Consider the following 17,771-nt stretch of genomic DNA (forward strand, 5'->3'; position numbering starts at 1 on the left):
CCACTATTATTTTAACTAAAACTACATGGCTAGTAGCTGGATCTGCGCACGTTATTATACTATTACTAATGGCGAATTGAAAGGGAGAGAGAGAGAGTTGCTTAACTATAATTGCATGAAATAATATTTGCAGTGGGACCAATATTTGAGAAACATATTTCGATCATCTCGGAAGCATAAAAATATTTTCGAATAAAAAATGTTTCAGTCCAGTATATAAATTATTCAGAAAAATGTTTGCGAGTCACTGATGTGGAAAGTAGTGTGAAGCTTCAGGTGGCATATGGACGTTAATTTCTTCAGCGAATCCCGAAGGCTTTTTAGTCATTTTTACCACGTCTCGAATATACTTATTTCGACAGTATGGAAGATTTCTGTGGAGATAGCCGTCTCGATATCAAGACCGAAATTTCATATTTTAATAAGTTTCACCGTTATTGGCAACACGACCCATAAAATGTCAAATAAACTTGAACAGGTTCGCTAGCTTGCATGGATTTTATAACGGCTAAGGGCTTAATATCGTTATTGCACATTCCAATCGATATCTATTTGATATCAAAACAAAGATTACGATTTTTGTTGCCGGCGGCGTAAAAAGTGATATTTGGCCTCGAAAATACACAGTGTTAAATTTTTACAGCGCGGCCCTACACGTTGGATGAATAAAAAGTTTTTCGGGCATTTGCGATGTTGAATATTGATAAAGATATGACCTGTCGCTAATTCCATGAAACATAGACACGAACAAATACAGTTTTATTTTATAGAAAATATACTGTATCGTATGAAATATTTCATTTGAATGAATGAATAAGAGTTTGATCTTGCAATAAGTGTCATTCAATAATTATTTATGAATATGTGAAAAATATTTTCTATAAGGGGTGTGATTTTTCATTCTTGCAATATATGCAATATTGATATTAAACTGTGCGATGACTATAGATGAAATCATTGCTTCAATTATTTTGCTAGAATTTATTATGACAAACATATCTTTGGTTCAGCTACCATGCAAGACACAATCACTTTCATTTTCAGAACGTGTTCAAATAATATCATGCACTAGGTAAACCGTTGATCGATGATGCAGTGAAGTTACTTACGAATGATTTTTCAGCACGGTTTCGATCATATTTGTGAGGACAGACCAAATGAAAACGGATCCGTCCGAAGAGCCAACAGAAATGTATTGACCATCAGGACTAAAAGTGGCTCGTGTCCAATCGAAACCGACTTTGAAGCCGTCAGCACTGAAAATCAAAGAAAAACAAGTTAAAACCATTTTCCATCTTTATTGCCTGATTATCACCGAAATTTACATACATCATTCTTCTAAATTTTTATCAAAATTGCACACTCATACAAAAGAAATGGAAGATTGTCTACTTCCTGAAACTGCGAATTAGGATAAAATTAGATTTATAAAAGGCTTGAGAAATGCTAGAGAATTATGCTAGTGCTTCGAACTGGGGAATGAAAATTGTCGAGAATCAGCGCAGGTAATCTAGGGTTGCCACGACCATCGCACCTCCGGTACGCTAATACAACCTCGAGACATCATAAACTGGGGTTCTCAGACAGCTGCGCATCATGTGTGATCGAATCTTGTCTTCGAGACCTTATTTATGACTACCCTGCGGAAGTTTATGCAAACTTGCACTTTTATAGGCAAATTTCAACTAAATGAAATCCCCTCCATTGATAGCCTCGGCGGATTAACCCTAAAAATACGGTCGCCGATCAGTTTTCAGTTCTCCCAATTAAAAATTTTTAGATGCTATAACTGAGTGGTGCTTCAGTGCTTTCAGTCTACCCCATTAAAAAGGTCCAAAAATACATTTACAACATAATTTACTAAAGATATTTAGCTTCAAAGTATTTTCTAAAAAGTTTTAGATTAAGTTAATATAATACTTCAGTGAAATCTTAAAAATATTAACAGTGAATATATATTATTCACAGGCTACCCAATTAAAAATATGTTAAATCACATCCTAAAAAGTATTTACTATGCTTTATATCCATAAAAGATTGGAAAATAAATTGTGAACTTGAAAATAGAATAAAATTGCACCAAGTTTCATTGAATGTTGCTCTGAAAGATTTTCTGAAGTTTTCGGACCCCACAACGCCTCGTAACCAATTAGGTACTAAAATGTTGAAACCGTATAATTTGCGAATTATGTACACGAAATTTCTGTCCAGGTGTTCCCTGTTCATATACACGGCCACTACCACGCCACCGCTACCACCACTAACCTACAAACATCAACAGAAACACGAACACACAGACCAGGCAACATCCAAGCAATTCATACACACAGTCAACAAGAACACACGTAGCTATCAAACAGTCATCATCTAGACACACAAGCGACAGGTAACAATCAATCAGTCAACATCCAGACACACAGAACACTGGTAACACGCAGACATCGCATTTGTTGCAACTATTACAGTCCCGATGTTACTTATGTATATGCGGTTGGGTTAGTCATCGCATCACACCTACACGAATCCGATTAGCTCCGAGCTATGATGCCTTTCCCTTATAATAAACGCAAATGGTGATTCCTCTTAGGGCGAAATAAAACAATGTTCAACATTGTTAATAGCTGCTCGATCGAGCTCAACCTTCTCCTTCTGCTGTACGTACTTATTAAAAGATTTTATGAATTTATATGAATTATTCATAGCCTAGAAGATTATCACAACTATAATCTAAAATTCGATGAAGATTTTAACAGACTGATGTCTTGAATAGGACAAGCAAGGTACCCAAAAATATAATCTTGGAAAATTATTTCATTATTATTTTTTCATAGACGATATAGTAACATGATCTATAATGTAGTACAAGAAGAATGAATATCTTCAAGAAGAATGAATGAATATTACAACTAATAACACATAAGTTCTTGGTAAACACGTTTTGTTTACAATGAAATTGCACTCGATTTTACACATTGTTTGCCTGGTTCAATTGCATAGCCTCTAAAGTAGCACACTCAAACATAAAGCAAGAAACACACTCAGACATTAAGACGCACTCAAACCAGAGACGAGTTTGCAGTAGGATAATTCCCAAGACTTACCTAAACGATCCAATGATCTTCTTCATCCGCAGGTCAATAAGTTTCAGCGTGTCATCCCTGACACAGCTCAAAAGGTAATTTGCATCTGAAAACAAGCAGGTGTCGCTACTTGAATTTGCATGTCGCCGATATTGAAGTTAAATTGGTCGCGCTAATACGGTTAGCCATACAACTCGCGTACGTGCCCGCATAAAGATAATAAGCAATCGTTGATTACGTTCCCCTCTCCCTTATAGTATTCCGATCACGTTGCGAGGAAGTTTCCACGAATTTCCGTTATTTGAACAGAGCGCCAGCCGGGAAAAAAACCGGAGCTCCGGTGCACCGTCTTGAAATGCACCGGGACGAATCCCACTAAGTAAGTAATTCCTTTTCGGCCCGTATAAATCTTATGAGGAGGCGTTCGCCGAAGGTATTCTGGAATCTAGCGGACACGTTTCCCGGGGAATGGAATATTATACTTTAATGGAAGTATACATAATGTATTACTGCCAATGATAAAGGGAAAGCATTAGAACGCTCCGCGCGGTGTAATCGCGTTCAACTTTTCAACCGGCTAGATATCGTTTCCCTTGCAATCTATCTCCGCGTTATCTGCATTAACCCTTTCGGGACGAACATCGCCATATTGGCAACGTCAGGACCATGTCTCATTGTCTGTTGCAATATCATGATTTCATTCTCAAAAAGGCGAACAAATAATTTGTAAAGTATTAAAAATTGCACTATTATTATATTATTAGTATAGGATTTAGCGTACTGAGAGTTCTTAATATTTTAAAAAATGTTCGTTCGCAAAGGGTTAATGAATCGTGTGAAATATTTATGTAGGTTTCTTTGATCAATCCAATGAAATTCAGCTATTACACTTTGCTTTGTGTCAATGATTCTTGTAACACCTTCACTAAATTTGATATTTTCGAGGTCCCTCGAAAATTATTTTATACTGCAACTGCCCGTATTTATTATAGGAATTTCTGCGCCGATTGTGAATTTTTAAGCTCGCTTTTGTCGAACGTGTAGGTTTTGAAAAAATAAATGACAAAGGACCGCACGTTTTTGCTGAATTGCTGAATTAATGGCAATGTAATGTCGATTTTTATAAAGGACGTGAAGGATAAATTCTACTTTTGTTAGGTTTCCATGATCAATCCCATAAAATTCAAGAGAAAAACAAGTTTAACACTTTGGTTTAACAACGATTGTTCAAATAATTCTTCCATGCCATTCAAACTGAACTCGCTATTTTACACAATTCCTATGAAAATTAATTTGGACAGCGATTATATGTATGTATGTATATTCGAACTTCTATTTTTCAACAAAAATGTGTCGTGGGAATTTCTGTGCCGCTCGCGAATGTGTAAGCTTAATTTTGTTTAATGGGCAGCTTCTGAAAAATTACAGTGCAGATTTTTGCTGAATTAAATGGATTGATGGAAGTACAGTGACGATTTCTATAAATTATATGGAAAATTCGTAATATAATGTAACATTTACCACGAGATAAATCCAGCGATGTGACCTTTCCCTCGAGCAGAATATCGTTCGAACTCGAATCTACTCTGGTGTCCCAGAATCTGATTCTCTGATCATAATGGCCGCTAATTATCGTCGAGCCTGCACTGTCGGAAGTCACCAGATCGTTGCAACTGGAGCCCGCAAATTTTGTTTCTGTGCCTGCAACAAAATATTTGTACACTGCATTTGTACTTCATATACAATAAAAAATATTTCAACTAATTATTTGTCAAAATCATTCTGAAAATTTAGGATGTTCTAAGGTAATGAATTTTTTCAGATTTTTTAAAGAACTAACTTAAGGTGGAGTGGGGTAAGTGCGTCAACGGGGCAAGTGCGTTAATTGGTTATTTTTATTATAATATGAACGAAATTTCTCTAGCTTGTATTTATTCATCATCAACAAATATTGATGTAGGTTTACATTAAATAAACCGTTTTTATAGTAGTAGCACTTGAAACAAGGTTCGAAAGCATTTTTAAACTTTGTTTTAATATCACTGGATCCCCTTTCGTATTTCAGCATAAATGTACTTGTTTGCTTAAAAATGGATAACTATAAAACTAAACAATATAATTTAATGCAATAAGAAGCATTTTATAGCAGGCTTGTTAATCATTCTTTTCTTGCCCCGTAGCACTTGAAACAAGGTTCGAAAGCATTTTTAACTCTCAGAGACGAACTTGCACCATTTTTCGGGGCAAGTGCGTTTTAGCTGACACTTTGTACAATATCTTACCAAAATGATTAATTTCAAGGAAAATTAGAATCCTACATAATACTAATTCATCAGTAATAACTGTGGCAAGAGTTTGATACCAAGAGCGTTAAGTTTTTACATACCAGACTGAAAATACATCAGTTTAAAGTCCAACTTTGCAAAAACTAGGGCGCACTTACCCCACTCCACTTTACTAAAAACTGGAGTATTCGTTTAATTGTCGACCACGATTTGATTAATTGTCAACCACTTTCACTAGCTATCGTCTACATCTGCACCGATGGATCCCAGTATGTGTATTCGGAAAATGTTGGTATCGCAACAATGCAGTTCCCACCGGTCAGAAAATTGAATCGGTACGCGGGCCACGGCATTCACATAAAATCTGCTTACGTCGGTACACGTAAGTCAACGGGAGTATGATGCATCGCCACGAAGTAATGGGGGCCGAGTAATTCCATCCTCATAGGTAGCTTGGTGCCTCAAGCGATATCAATAACCTACGACGTATCGTTGCGGTAAATTCGACAAGCTAATTGATTGGCCGGTAAATCACGTTTGATTTCACCGAGACTGCCAGGGCGACAAAGTGAAGCCGCCGCGCGCAAACCGGTAGAAAATTCGCGGGCGCACAAAGGGTTGCGCATGACTCTGAACGAATTAGCTAATGTTGTTTATAGTTGGCGTGTCGCGGAACCAACAGTTGCTCCCCCGGAACCTCTAAACGATCACCATCGAAACGTTTTCATCGAGGCAAGATACCTCCGATACGGGATTTAACGATTTTACCGACGCTGTTGTAACAGTTCGACAAATAAAATTGTTCAACCTCTCTTTTTTAAAATATTTTTCGAATTTCTACGCTTGCCGGAACAAATGTATATATTTGCAATGTATTCTATCGGCTTTGTTTATTCCAGTTGCGAAGTTACAAAACGATTTTATTCGACGCGATGTTGTAAGAATTTAACGAAACGTGGTTTTAGTTATTTAAAGCTTTGTCCATACTTAGCGATATTTTTGAAAAATAGCAGAATTTTCAAACTCATATTTCACGGAAAGGAGAACAATTTTTTCTATATTTTCTCATGTAGAATTGTTTTTTAGGAGAATGGTTGATTCATAGCTCCTTTGAGACTTGTTCTTCGCGATGAATACTATAGGATGCAATAAAAAAAATGTTTGACCTTAGAAAAATGATCAAGGTCAATTTTGCGGTCCATTTTTTTAACAGATCTCCACATTTTGAAACACTCTGTATAATGCTGTAATACATTGGCTCATATTTTCTCGAAAATGCACTGCGATGGAGCTTTCAACGTAGACCCATAAATTAATAATTGTTTAATGTATTCGATTACTCTTCTATTTTCTTCAGTATGCGTTCTATATGGAGGTTCGAAGACAGATTGAGGTCATCATTATAAGACGTATACGCCGAAGCACGACCCTTCGAACCATAGAATGTAAATTCGAGGCATTACAACATGATCAGTTTACCGGCGCCATGGAAAAAACAAGCTATCCTGTTACGTATTTATCCATTGTTCAATAACGCCCTCGCGGAACCCTCAGAAACATCGATACACAACGACTGCGCGCCGAAGGAAAGTAACAAAGAAACCGGATCATGCAATTTCATCGCGCTTTGAAATACGAGTGGAGTATAGGTACGTAGGCAATGTTGCGCCGCGCCAGTTAACGCTGTTATTAAAAGTACGTTTACAAGACGGGGGTGGTTTCCGGTTTCGCATTGTGGCTCCCAGGCCGGTCGTTTTCATAGATTTCCGCGCGGCGCAATAAGCTGGATTCCAAACGTAATTTACGCCCTTGGAAATCATGTTTTCGCGTCACCCGGTTACCGCGTGGTCTGTCGCGAAAATGCTAATACAACTCCGGTAATACTTTCATATCAGAAACGCGAACCGGTTAAATTACAGATCTTCGGTGAACAACCGTCGACCGTTCCGTGGATTAAAGGCTGTTTTAATTATTAGTAGGTTCGGAGGTTCCGTGCGTGCCGTACAATCTTTTACAGCGTAACCACGGAATTGCAACAGCGGAATTAAAGGGAATTGCAAATCTAATTGGATCGTTTCTTCTTCTACGAACAAGCCCTCTGCTATGTATCAATCATTCCTGCGGGGCTTTTAATTCGTTTAACCTATGCCTTCTGCCGATACATTTGTTTGTCGAAGACTATAATCAATTAACCATTTATGGCAGAGGGTAGATGAAATGCATAATGGTGAAAAAATTTATGGAATTTGAAAATCCTGTTATACTACTTTAAACTCATTAAAATTACCGAGAAAAGAAATACAGTAAATATTCGATCTAAGAAAAACGAAACTGTATGATCTAAGAAAAACCACTTTGTCAAAAATTGATTGCCAAGAATAATACTGAAAATTATCTACTCAAACTGGTTTCAATTATACCTGTGGTATAAACATAAGCACTAGCAGGATAGGCTTTGGTCCCAGGTTATGTACTTCGCTTGTTTACAAAGTTCCTAAAATATTTCGTGAAAACAGTTTCATCTTATTGGATGAGTACGCAATAAAGTTAGCTGACAAAAAAGAGGAGACGTCTGCCATTTACGACTTCGTGTTGCTCAGAGTGCACAAAGAATCCAGATTTATAATCACGTTGTGCGCGCGCGCGACCGAGCGAGCGTCTTAAAAGTCGAAAGCACGATCAAGTGTCATTTGCAGGGAGTCCTTTTAAGAGCGAAACTGTATACGAGATTTCCTCGCAATGAGCTAATGAATAAATATTCCAAACTCGCCGAGCTTATTTGCAAACGTTAACGATGATTACGCGGTTGAATCCTAATGATAATGCCGGCGGAATACGAGGCATTATCCACGACAACCGACCGCTCTTGGGTAGAGCTAACGTACCAGAGACAGGCTAAATGAATTCAGTTACCAACACTTATTGTTAGCAGTGGATCCCGGGATACTTAACTTTCTGACGGGGAACAGAAATTACTTAACTGTGGGTGCGATACACCGGAGTCATTAATCACCGGCGAAATTCTGTGAGAGTAATGCACCCGCTCGATGGTCATTCTTTATTCTCTCGTATGAGAAGCGATCCAACCTTGAACACGATACTTAGAGCTGCACTGAGTTAGTGACATTCAATTTTTCTACACCAGAACTAAATTGACAATTTTCAGAACTCTACCTTCCCCTTCCACGACGCTGTTCCAGCAACATTCCGTAACATTTTATCTTTTTCCGTGTGTAGGATATACAGTCAAACCTGTTTTTGTGCGGTAGGTAGGGTCCGCAGAAAAAAAAACCGCACGAAAAAAATATTCACGAACTTCATAAATAGCTATAACAAATAATTTTTCACAACATATTAAAGAAAAATTTTTTTTATGCGGTGGAGAGGGACCGCACAAAAAAAGTTTCACTTAGAAAATATGTCAAAGCTTTACGAAGTAGCGAGGATGTGCTTTCCACAAACAAAATAAATAATTAAATTACACATGGAAACATTTAAAAGAATTTTAATTTCTCATTTTAAACATGAGGGGAAAGAAAATTGTTTCGATAATATGTCGTTAACTAATTAGTTTAGAATTATCTCGTTAAATAATTAGGTTTAGGACATATGAAGCTCAACACTTTTACACTCAGAATTTGATACTCTATCGATCTATGGTATAAAAATAGGACATTCCATTAAAAAAAATAAAACAATTAATACTACGTAATGTAGCCCGTCCTACCAAACAACTTTTGTAGGAACACTTTTTTGATAACGATAACGGCTTCCGAGATATCCTGCTGATCTGATCTGATATTCATATACCGCATAAAAAAATCGCACAAAACAAATCGCATAAGAAAAGACCGCACAAAAACAGGTTTGACTGTATTTCTTTAAAGTACGAAATTAGAAATAAAACATGAATTGTTAATTTAACTTGGAAAGCAGAAGTGGGTTAATACCAATATTCTTCTTATTATGGAAGATATAAGACAAAAGAAAGCATTCTAAATGGAGTAATCTGTTTTAATATTTTTCCTAAGACTGAAATTATTTCTCTCGTAAGTAATAAGCTGTTCATAAGCCAAGGGGGCGCACAAAATTAATTTAAAAATATCACGGTGTTTTGCAGCCGATGTTTTAATATACCTGAAGCACCGTTCAAGTGGAGGGGTTCCGCAAGGGATAATGCACCGATAGAAAATAGACGATCCACTTTAAGCATCCTTTTTGTCTTAAAGCGTTCTAGATAAACAATAATTCACGCTTAAACGCGCTTTCAGCGACGGCGGTCTCTATTGTCCGCTCCTTGCGTAGCGAGATTTATTTGCGCAAAACTTTTGTACACCGGCGTCCGCCTTTCCCAGATAGCTGTGCGGCTTGGTTTTCACTATTTTGCTGCGGGACCGTGCACACAACAAAAGCGTAAAAGCCCAAAACCGAAATGGATGTCCGGGGTTGGGTCTTTGTGTAACAACCTTGCCCCCCCCCCTCCCCACTAGGGAATTAACTCGAATTTACAGTGACTTCGAAGAGCATTTAACCACTAAATTTCCGATGTGCGGAAAATAGTCTACACTTAAAATGTTGTAATTTCGCAAATAAGAATTTACAGGAATAAACCTCTGCAGTGCTAAAGCTTCAAGCCTCTACTTTCGTGACCCCATCTTTCTATCTTCCGAACGATTTGAAATATTAAAAAATTTCTTTTTCGGAACTGAACCTATTCTTTGAAGATTGACAAATGTTTTCAATGTTTGCATTTGGCGAAGCCAGTATGTGTGCAGAAGAAGGGAAGAGCGTAGAAAAAGAAAATTTCAAGTTGGTAGACAAATCACATTTCACCTCTCCGCATATAGTTTGCGGAGTGTTTGCATCCGCTTGGGGCGACTTGCTGAAATGAATCACTTTAAGAACATTTGTTCGTGTGCAGAGGTGAACTCACGACTGGATGTACTTCTACCTCGCGTGCATTCAAAAAATTTCGTTTGTAATCTCCTATCCGAAAAATAACAAATGAATTGCATCTCTTTAGTTTTGTCAAGAGTGCATAAAATCGACAGTCGAATAATGAACGGTGAAATCGAAGTTCACGATCTAAGAAACAGCACGGACCCGAGGGATCAAAACTTTACTGTATTTCAATAATAGCGTACATAAATTTCTCAAATACAATTCATTCATTATGACCACAATTTTAATCAATGAAGAAACTATGTTCCTGATTCAATTGCTATTAATTAATAAATATACGGCCCACTAATTACTAGACACACTATAATCAACCGAGTATTTTAAAAGGGCTGTCTTTCCAGAGCTCTAAATCTTTCGCAAACAATTTACCGAACATACTTCGGTGTTTTGCGGCAGCGTCTTAATTCCCAAACATCTCGAAACTAATTACATCCAAAGAAGGGAGCGAAGTAGTTAAGCAGAAGTGGTGTAAACACCGGCCGGAAAAAACGAAATTGTTGCCCGGATAGCGGAAGATTTATGGGTTTTAGATGTTCTTAGACGTTTCCTCGTAAAAGTATTTCCTACGGGGTGTGTTTAATAGCGTGGATAAATTTCGCCAACATATCATCGCGAATCTCTGAGGCACGACCGTATATCTGACGGAAGAAATTTAGTGTGATCGTAAAAGCTGTAGGGGGTACCTGGCGGTTTGTGCACCTGACTGACGGGAATCAAGATTTCAGGAACAAATACCGTGAGCTTCCTGACACCGTGGTGAACGCAAATTCAATTCACTGTTCAAGGTCACTTTCCCGACCATGAATGGGGCAATGAAGCGCCTTCACTCCCACGGTGTCAACGCGCAACGCTATATTTAGAAGATAAAGAGCGTTGCCCCGCGACACACACCGTCGAATAGCAAACGATGGGACATTTGTTTGGCCCCCATGCTGCTTATAGTTCCTCATTAGATTGGCGACAGAGATCTCAATGAAGAATTTCATACACAGGAACAATGTTTCATACTTTTAAGTCGAAGCAACATATTACTTTTCCATTCGCGGTGATTGATGCGAAGCTTTTAGAGTCAGCGGGTACAGAGAACGAAAGTGAAGGATGTTGGTGAGTCATGGGGACAACAGTGGCCTTGAACGAAATCGACTTGACAGCAGGCGTTCGATAGTTTATTTAAAGAATACATTTTTGACTGTTCCTGGATCAGAAGGGTGGTTTTTGGATTTTTTCATTTTCGCGATCAAATCATGTGGGAAAATTTTGCTAAAAATTTTACATGGTCCTGTTGCCGAGACAGACATTATTGAATTTTTGCTAATTTTTTGATTCAACATTTTGATTAAAACAAATTAAAAAGATTTTATTTTTCTTCGTATTGTTTGGTAAGTCGTATCATAATTTTAAAAATGTAATGATCAATATTTTAATTTTCAGATTTACGCAGAAGATGCAAATTAAAGCACAGCAAAATATTTTCCCCTTTCGTTTTTCCTTGCTCACAATTTATGAGGAAAACACTGGCTAATAATAACACAAACACCCTGTATTATAAATTCGTTACGATAACTCGAGGGTTTCCGGTCGAATAACGACGAAGCGGATGGGTGCTGGATCATTTTGACCCAACGTGAAAGTTTATTACACGCATACTATGCTCGAAAGATTTGAAAGGTTACAAATACTCCGAAAGCTTTATATAATAATAGAAGGGACATGCACATGCTCGCACAACATTTTTATTACACCAGAATTTACTGCAAATTCTGCAAGCTGGGAAAAATGTGCGCTGCCTGTCTGAAATAATTCTGCGCTCTCGAAAAATCTGTTCGACGAAAATATGTTAAAAAGCTTCTCATAAAATTGACTGTATTGTCCAGTGTTTGTATTGATTTTGTGTGAAGCTACTTATTTTCTTGTCACAAATGCATAAAATCATTTTTAAGTTTCTTCCTAACACAATAAATGTCAAATCACAATTTCCAAAAAAAATCCATAAAAATCTGAATAATTTAATGAATGAAATTAAAACTGGAAAAGTAAAACTTATCATAATGATTATTCCTTTAGAAAGTAATTTCTAAGTATGTTGAAAGACCCGTCAACGTGTTAATAAAATATTGTAGATAAACAAGAATCGGATAAAGTGATGGACAGTGAAAATAATTACAAATGTACGGTTAATATCAAACTGAAATGAAATATAAAAGAAGTTCATTGTATAAAGTATTTAGAAAATCAATATTTGCAGGATATTGACAGCTATTGTCTCGTACCACCACCCTCGCACAAACCGTATATTCTTTACCCAATATCGTCGCAAAACAGTCGTTGATAGAATTATCCTCTGTGCAGCGAAATTTGATTTGCAGTGCACATTCGTCGTCGAACCGAGAAGTACACGTTCCAGATAATTTAAGATGGTGCTCTCGACCATTATTGCGAATTAATACAACCGGTACATTGTCGTCGAATGCAGCTCGCAGCTGTGAATCCTGTGTCAATAGAATTCCACCCTAGTTGGATCGTACTTCAGGATTCTATAGCGGCGTTGTCCAGAGTGTAAATCGATATCTGGAGCGGTCCTTCGAATGATATGGTTTCACGAGATTAGTCAGCGGTTCATACGAATCGAATGTAAATCCCGCATACATTTAGAAACCGGATAACTAGAGACCTTTCGTTTGTTTGGCTCATATCAGCCGGTCACTTTCCTAGCCCCGCCACGTCCAATTTACTTTTCGGGTCCCTTAATGCCACCCGTATTTGCCGAAAGAGCCATACGTTGTCCTTAGTTCACCCCGGTAATAGCTACTTTCACGTGCCAGCAAGTTATCACCTTTTTAGGATACTCCTATTACGCCGGACCCAGCCACGAAAATGTGCCCCGAGGCCTAATTTCCTCAAGCTTTAAACTTTATGATCCATATATCACTCGGAAAATATTTTGGAAAATTGCGTTCGCGCACTCCGCTCTAAATTATAGAATTAATCTGCTCAGTGGATTTCGCTGTACTACAACGCTCCAGACAAATATATAGTATGTGCTATCTTTGGCTTTGAAGGAGCGAAAACCAACCTTCAGGTTGGGGGTGAAATGCACGTTTCAGGACACACCTATTACGCCGGACCCTAATTGATCGTCTATGTCAAAATGATGGTGTTCTGTGTTTCTGAGGTTGTTTTTTAAAGAACCGAGTTTGAAGGTCATAAAACAATGTTCCTTCATGTCTACAATGTTCACAAAATGCGATGATATCAAAATACTCTATGCGTACCAGAAACCTAACATTAGAAGATGGCAATCAGACTCTAAACGCGGTCTAATTTAGGGAAACAAATGCTTAATTAGAATCCTAGACAATAGGATATTTCCTAAATGTGTAAAATCCGGAGTCCAATGATAATATCTGGTACGAGTAGGAAGCACGAAGGTATAATTACATTTACAATTAAAAATAATGAGGCGTAGGCAGACATTAACGAAATCACTGTGAGCAGTGTTAATATTCTGATTGTCTACATTTAAAGGAGGATTCTCATGTAGCAGGCCAAAAGAAAATTTTGACTATATCAACAGCATTTCCTTTTCCTAAAAAAATTGATACCGAGAGAATATAATTGTTTCCATTTAGAAGGAACGAGTAACATAAATTTCCAGTAGCTCCTGTTCGAGATCTCGACCATGAGTCGGACCGGAAAATTAGAAGGCAAACGGTTAAGCAGATCCACTGGAAAATCTTCCTATGAATTAGCAAACAGAGACTGTGTATTCAGTCAGGGAATTTGATTAGCCTCGCCCAGTATATCGGAATCAGTTTGAAGGTTTGCTTCCTGCAGGATTTCTTCACGAAGCCGTTCCTATGCAGATGCGAATGATGACTGGTGAAACGGGCGAACCCGTACTAAAGTCTGATCCCGGCTGGTAACAGTCGCCTTCGAATAGATAGCAGGTTGGTAGAAAGCACCGTATGTACAAACTGTACATGGCTGTCCGTTGTTTTGCTACTGATTACTTCTATTTTGTCTTTGATTGATACGTTCGCGAACAGAAACCGGACGTCGAAGTTTACCAGCCGCGTACACTCGGATCTTGTACCGATCGCCATTTTTTTCCTCTCCCTCTCTCTCTCTCTGTCTCGATCTTCTACACTGACTGATGAAGCGCTTGTCTATCGATCTGTTTAAATAGATGACTACCGCGAGTCGTGCGGCGAGCATAAGTTCTTCCGGGCAGCTCTGATAAAGCTAATTGCAATGCCAGCGGAAACCCCTTTGAAAGGATACGGCCAAACTTTCAATGAATGCACTGTTTCAGAACTGCATAGCGTTTGAAATCTTGAGAACTCTACTTCTGCAACATTAGTGGTAAAAAGTCCCATTTCTCTGACGTGCCGTAGCCTGGATCAACGCTTTTGGCCGTTGTCAAACAAATCTTAATTTATTCTTGTAAGTGGTTCTTTGTGAAAAATAAAAATTTAATAGAAAATTATTTTATCTTCTAATCATTTTAATAAGTTTCCAAATTTTCCAGTTCATAGTATATTAAGAGCATTTGTATTAACATATCAGTATAAATTTTTTAATGAAAGTTTGAAATGACAGTAATGATTTTGATTGAATAAAATTCGAAGTATTTTTGTTTGCAAGTGCTTTCAGTGACATCGGCATAAACAAATAATTTATTTGGAAATTGTGTAAATTTTTCTGTGTCCAATTAAACTTGCCAGTGTAAATTACAGCATTTTGCACAATGTTCTCTTGCGATCGCATTTGGTGAATGCGAAGGCAGACACATTCCCTACTGACTTACCAATTATTCTTATCAAGACCTTCTTTATCGAATAGCGTCATCTATTAGCAGTGTCAATGTTTGCGACCAAAAACTCTTCGCGCAAGGGAAAAGTGCAGATTGAAGCAAGTTAGGGGAGATTCCGCTAACTCCTGATAAGAACCTTATCGGCTTAATTAATCCCACAAAGCGACGACGCGACCTAAGATCATTTTTAGTCGATCCTCCTCGTTAGAGAGCCTTAAGTTTCGTGGAAATAACGAATCCCCGTGGAATCGTCGTCGTTTTTCGCTCTGGCGTTTTGCAACTGACTCAAGAAGAACAGGAACATTAATATTAAAGCACAGTAATGCGTTTGTAACAAAAATGAATATAATATTGTTACATTATTTTCAACCCTTCCAAAAATGAAGGATTATTTTCTGTTTCACTTTTGTACGCTGCGATTGAAGTAAACAATTTTGCAAAAAGATTGGACCATTTGTTATATTTTTGTCAGCAGTTAATAAATGGAACTTTTTTATATTCACATTCATTAGATAATTGCAAACATTTTTCATGCATACATGTAATGAAACACTGTTCTATATAGCAGAATTAAAATATTTCTAATAAAAGTTGAAAATATAAAATGTCAGAAAACGTACTACCATTTATTACGAAGCAAATAAACAATCAAGATATTCAGTTTGATAAACGAGCTGTGTACGTATCAGTGAATTTTACTAGCATGCGACTGTCTGTCTACTACACACTGATTCTACTTGCATCAAAGTCGCGCCAGTTTAACGACGCATGATTCATTTCCCTTGAAGTGTATCTCTCACCTGTAAAACATTATTTAACGTTGTGTGGATGATCTAATAAACCAAATACGATCATTATGATAATTTTCTCAGCTAACAGACGTTTTATGAAACGCAATATATCCTCTGAATTAAAATCAGATTTCAATAATAGCTTTATTTTCCTCGAAGTTAATCTTATTTGTACGACACTATTAAATTACTCTAACGTTTATATGCACAATTTCAAATACAGGTTTATTATGATCACTGAGCCTGGTAACAGGTACTTAATGAACAGCAACAAATCCTCTGAATGGAAATCGAGTAAAAGTGCAGGTGAAAATGATTCCGATTTGATACTACTACTAAGCATGAGAGGCAAGCAAACATAATCTTGGCCTCGGGAGTGGTACTTAGTGCGGGACTTTTGCCACATTTGTGTGGTCTCATTAACGGGCGACCATTGAACAATTAATCGCGGCACCGATAGGATTCTATTCGGCCCATAAATTCCGATCGACTTAGCATCCTTAATATGTTATAGACGATTAAATTTCCATAAAACAAGCCCGCTTCTTATTACCGACGGGGGTGGCCTGAAACTTATGGTCCCCAGTGCATGTACCTACGAATGGCCGTGTATGGTTCCGCGTCTCGTTTTTATTGTTATCTCGAGGCGCCCTTAAGTATATTAGCATTACGCATGACTAATGGGAATAATGAAGGACGTGATTACCGCTAATGCTGTACATTACTTTCTGTCTGTGCAGCAACGGAAAACGCGTTCCCCGTTTATCCACGTGCGGGCACAGGGCGCGTTCGAATGAATAAAACCGTGCTGCTCGTGCTGATAGGTTAAACGATTCTATTTGCTCAGGTTTTGCTGCTGTTTGTTTGCTGCTTACTTACACGCCTTGCTACGCAGGTCCCAAATTTTTAGGGTACGGTCGTAACTGCCTGTAACTACTTTTGAAGGCTCGCCAAGAAACTTCGCCGCCATCACCTTCCCGCAGTGGCCCGTTAGAGTGTGCTGAAGCAGAAACGGGAATCGTCGTTTTAGAACATTTACCAACACGTTTTGCGTGATAATAGGATATTCGGTAACATACGTGACGTGTTAAAAAGGATTAAGAGTTATATCGCCCGCTCGAATTCTATTGCCAACTGCACTACCCGAAATACTCCGCCGAGACGCAACGCGCTGGGCAATTTCATACTCTCATGTAGACTGCGGATTTTTATGAGAAAGAAAAATTGCCTGCATTAATTGCGAGACATATCTTTTTCGAATAATTTGCATGAGCTGGAAGTAATACAGTCAGATTTTGAAATAGATGCGTCAAATCTGCAGTCCAGTTAGAACAATGTGGCAATAAATATTATATCGCAATGTACGTTGCGAACATTTATTTAAAATTGATTTAGATAAGATGCATAAATTATAAGAAACCTTCTAAATAATTCTGGATTAGAAAATGTGTCCACGGCGTTTTTCATAGATTTATTTCATCACGATGCTGAACATAGTGTGTGTTCACTATATTTCGCACAGTTTTCGTAACATATTTAGGTAGTTGCGCCTTATACCGCAATTTAAGTTGTATTATATCAAAACCATGTTCGTTGCACAATGAACAATCAATTAGTTTTTAACTAAGGCGCTCTACCATTATCACAGCTCATGAATATCATGTGAAACAGCAATTACTGAAAATTATATTATAATTTGTATGTTTAAACTAATTGGGAAATTGTGTATCAATTATGAATCTCCTATTATGCAAATTATTCAACCTTATTTACATTGCTTTGATCAAATACATCGATTATTATTGTTAATGATACGACAAAATTCGAAGAATAAATACAT

General features: G+C 37.6%; 1 protein-coding gene across 4 annotated transcripts in view; it reads right to left on the minus strand.

The window, feature by feature from the left end:
• Atg16 (Autophagy-related 16) overlaps nt 1-17,771 on the minus strand; it is a 642,505-nt gene that overhangs the window by 23,103 nt on the left and 601,631 nt on the right. For all 4 annotated transcript variants that reach the window (XM_076426920.1, XM_076426921.1, XM_076426919.1 and 1 more), the window contains 4 exons: nt 16,811-16,931; nt 4,602-4,781; nt 3,102-3,186; nt 1,110-1,256 (listed from right to left, as the gene is read on the minus strand). In XM_076426920.1, coding sequence (XP_076283035.1) covers nt 1,110-1,256; nt 3,102-3,186; nt 4,602-4,781; nt 16,811-16,931 — 533 coding nt within the window. The remainder of the gene's footprint in view (nt 1-1,109; nt 1,257-3,101; nt 3,187-4,601; nt 4,782-16,810; nt 16,932-17,771) is intronic.

The sequence above is a fragment of the Lasioglossum baleicum genome, chromosome 7 (genome assembly GCF_051020765.1).
Source record: "Lasioglossum baleicum chromosome 7, iyLasBale1, whole genome shotgun sequence".
In the NCBI taxonomy this organism is placed as follows: Eukaryota; Metazoa; Arthropoda; class Insecta; order Hymenoptera; family Halictidae; genus Lasioglossum; species Lasioglossum baleicum.